Below are 3,393 nucleotides of genomic sequence, written 5' to 3'. Positions count from 1 at the left end.
ATATACACATGATTTGAACCTTTGCTTTTCTATTCCAATGGGGCCATGGGGTACGGTCCTCCAAAGTAGACCTCCCTCCCTTCTTAAACCTAATTATCATAACCACGTAATGTATGAAATATACATGTATTTGTCTGTGAATTGATTTTATTAGATTACTTTATAGCATAAATATGACCTTGGATATGCCGTTGCTAGGATCCCAGGAACAAATATATACTATGCACTCTTGTCCTTTAACATGAGACACTTTTCACGTTATGCCGACAGTTATATCCACCTTATAGGGAATCATCTTATTTTCAACATTCTAAGCTAAATTTGGAAAAATGTTCAGTGTGTATCGTTATTTTTTTTAGTTTCTATATGTTTGGAGCGCAGATAATACATTGTGTTGTTGCTTAATGATAAATTCATAATAATAATGTGACTAATAATGTATAAATCAAATATATAACTTCAAAACATTTAGTTTAAACAAGTTAATGTACTATGAATAATGATCACTTAATCATTTTCTTCAGAGTGGTCATTTATATATATAATTATTTATATGTTTATTTAATAATTTTAAATTTTTAAAAAATAGAATTTCATAATAATTCTCTGTCGTATTAATAAAAAAATTCCCTTCCTTATATCATTTCGATTCTCTCTGTCGGCTCACTGCTACTTTATAGAGAGAGACCTCCATATCTCATTACTGTGCTTTCTCTCAATCTTTAATGTACTTTTTTTTTATATTAGAACTAATATTATATATGTCTAATCTAATGAATAAGGTATATAATATGTACGTGTATCTATCACTAACACAATATTATCCCGTAATAACCTAACATATACCAATTCATATTTATATTGTCCATTATTTTAAGTGCATTATTAGATTCCCTTTTTTATTAAAAAAAATCAATTGAAATTTCATGGTGGGTGATGACTAAGATGATATTCAGAGAAACAGTTTTGCTTTCAATGTGTGATGATGAATAAAAGTTCTATCTTATCAGGGAGCTAGGAAGGGGAAATTATTTGAGAATCTAAAACAATTAGAAAAGATCATTGTCATGCATATTACAAGGACATAATCACTTTTAGGTTTAGGGTTTATTTTCTGGTGGCTAAAAAATGTTGGTGATGAAATTCTATCTTTCAACCATGTCATATGAAAAACTTTCAAGCTTGATTAAACTGTAATTTTCATTTTTGTCTCCCTTATTCAATTTTCTCTATCGCAAATTAAATAAACACTAGATTAGTTAGATCTTAGGTGTAATAATGCTTGTGTCTATGGTTTTCAGGAGAGCAGTGTTGAGCGAGATGATATTAAAGAACTTTTTAGTGAGGTAAGTTGTTGAAGCTGTACATAGTCCTTTGCCAGAAGTTTCTGTTCTACTTATTACTTAACAAAGAACCCTTTGGAGTACTTGAGTTTGTAGAATCAGTGAATAACAAAAGGAATTTTGACTTTTAGAATCATGAAGATCTATTTTTCTATTTGGTTTTACTTTTAAGGCTTAGTAGAGGGAAATGAATCACTTAATTTAGTTAGAAAAGATAGTCGTAAATGCAGTTGCATGTTTTGGCATTGATACTTCTATCTCCTTCATTTTCTCCTGATCTGTTGATTCAGCTATCAATGTTTAAGAAGAATTATGACCATCTTCCAAAAGATATATACTTTGGAAATAACAAAGATTTTGTACGTGGGAATCCAAACTACTTTTTGACTTACGAAAATGGTAAATCAGCTGCCTGTATACAAGATCATCTTCGTCCAAATGGTGCACACAGATGGGATAACTACATGAAATCCCCAAAGTATGTTCTGTTGATTCTTTATATTTATGTCTCCCCTTGATGTTTTTTCACTTATGAGTTCCATGATGTTCTCCTGAATTTTTTCTAGTGAGATCAAGTTGGAGGAGGTTGCTGTTTTGCATTACACATGCTAAATTCTCATATCTCACTTCTAGACGTGATCGCTGTGGTTGCAAACCTACCAAAGAAGATGTAAAAAGATGCTTCATGTTGGAATTTGATAGATCTGTGAGTTCATGAACTCTGTTTCCACCTTATTCTTTTACTTTCTTTTCTGTCCACTTAGCCATTTGGTTGAATATTGGGGAAAAAATGGATTTGTCTTACCCGTGCAGTATATAATTAGATTACTATAGTTTGAACTTAAGGTTGACCAATCGTCACAGATTCTAGTTGCTAAAAAATAGGGAAAAAGGGTTTGGGCATGGTGGGGACTGCTTTCCCAACTGATGAGTATTCATTATAGTGTTTATTATTTCCTCTGTAGTAAGTTCAATTACTCTTTGCTGCTACAAGGACAATAACACAGCCATGGCTGCTTCAGTTTCAACCATAGGAGCTGTCAAAGGAACTCCAGTATGATACTTTTACCTTACTTTGTTACTTTCAATTAATTCTATTCACTCAATTTATCACTTCTAGTTTTAAACTATGTATAAGATTAGGATAGTAAATGGATTGGATGCAGTGTGAATTAGTAATCAGTTATAGATACCAAATTAGAAAAATAATGATCATGCGGACTATGGATACATACATATCATTAATTTGTGAGTTATCAATATATTTAGATGCGGTTCATGATTTCTTGTATACTTAAAAAAACTGGATTAGAGTTTTGAATAGAGTAGTAACTCTTAAATAACAAGAGAATAATGTAATTTTACATTGCAGGTGAGTTTGAATGGTTCTGGAGCTGTGGCTTCATCAGTTCCCAATTCATCAGCTTTCTTCGGAAGCAACTTGAAGAAGGTTACCTCAAGAATCCACAGCAGTAGCAAGGTTTCCTCCGGAAGCTTCAAGATTGTGGCGATCGATGAGGACAAGCAGACAGATACGGACAGATGGAAAGGGTTGGTCTATGATATCTCAGATGACCAGCAAGACATCACAAGAAGGAAGGGTATTTTGTAGTTTTTAGAGGATGTAGATAATGTAATAGTTATTGGAATTGTAATGCATGTATTACAAATTTATGGGTAGTTGTTATCACTTTGATTTTTTGTTAGAGCTTGTCATGTGATTAATCACTATATTTGGTGTACAAGTTTATGAAGGTTTTATATTGTTAATAGTAATTAAAATTGTTATGAAGGTTTTATATTGTTTAAATTTTACATTATTTATGAATTTTGTTAGATTTTATTATGAAGATTAAAAAAAAACAACTGAACTTCAACAAATTCCATACAGCAGCCACTTTTCGCCACACTTTAAAAGGGTAGCTATTCCATACAGCAGCCACTTTTCGCCACGCTTTAAAGCGTACCTATACCTTTAGCTATTGGTACGCTTTAAAAGCGTAGCCATATTTCTAGCTATTGGCACGCTTTAAAAGCGTAGTCATATCTC

General features: G+C 32.0%; 1 protein-coding gene across 1 annotated transcript; it reads left to right on the top strand.

The window, feature by feature from the left end:
• The first annotated feature begins 2,339 nt into the window (after positions 1 to 2,339).
• Positions 2,340 to 2,955, top strand: LOC148567824 (ribulose bisphosphate carboxylase/oxygenase activase 2, chloroplastic-like). The gene is made up of 2 exons (XM_088485945.1): positions 2,340 to 2,397; positions 2,716 to 2,955. Exons 1-2 carry the CDS (start codon positions 2,353 to 2,355, stop codon positions 2,953 to 2,955), a joined length of 285 nt encoding a protein of 94 aa, XP_088342071.1. The 5' UTR covers positions 2,340 to 2,352.
• Positions 2,956 to 3,393: the final 438 nt, after the last annotated feature.

Source organism: Arachis ipaensis, chromosome B4 (genome assembly GCF_059453495.1).
Source record: "Arachis ipaensis isolate K30076 ecotype BB chromosome B4, ASM5945349v1, whole genome shotgun sequence".
Classification (NCBI taxonomy): domain Eukaryota; kingdom Viridiplantae; phylum Streptophyta; class Magnoliopsida; order Fabales; family Fabaceae; genus Arachis; species Arachis ipaensis.
This window is presented reverse-complemented; position numbering and strand designations above follow the sequence as displayed.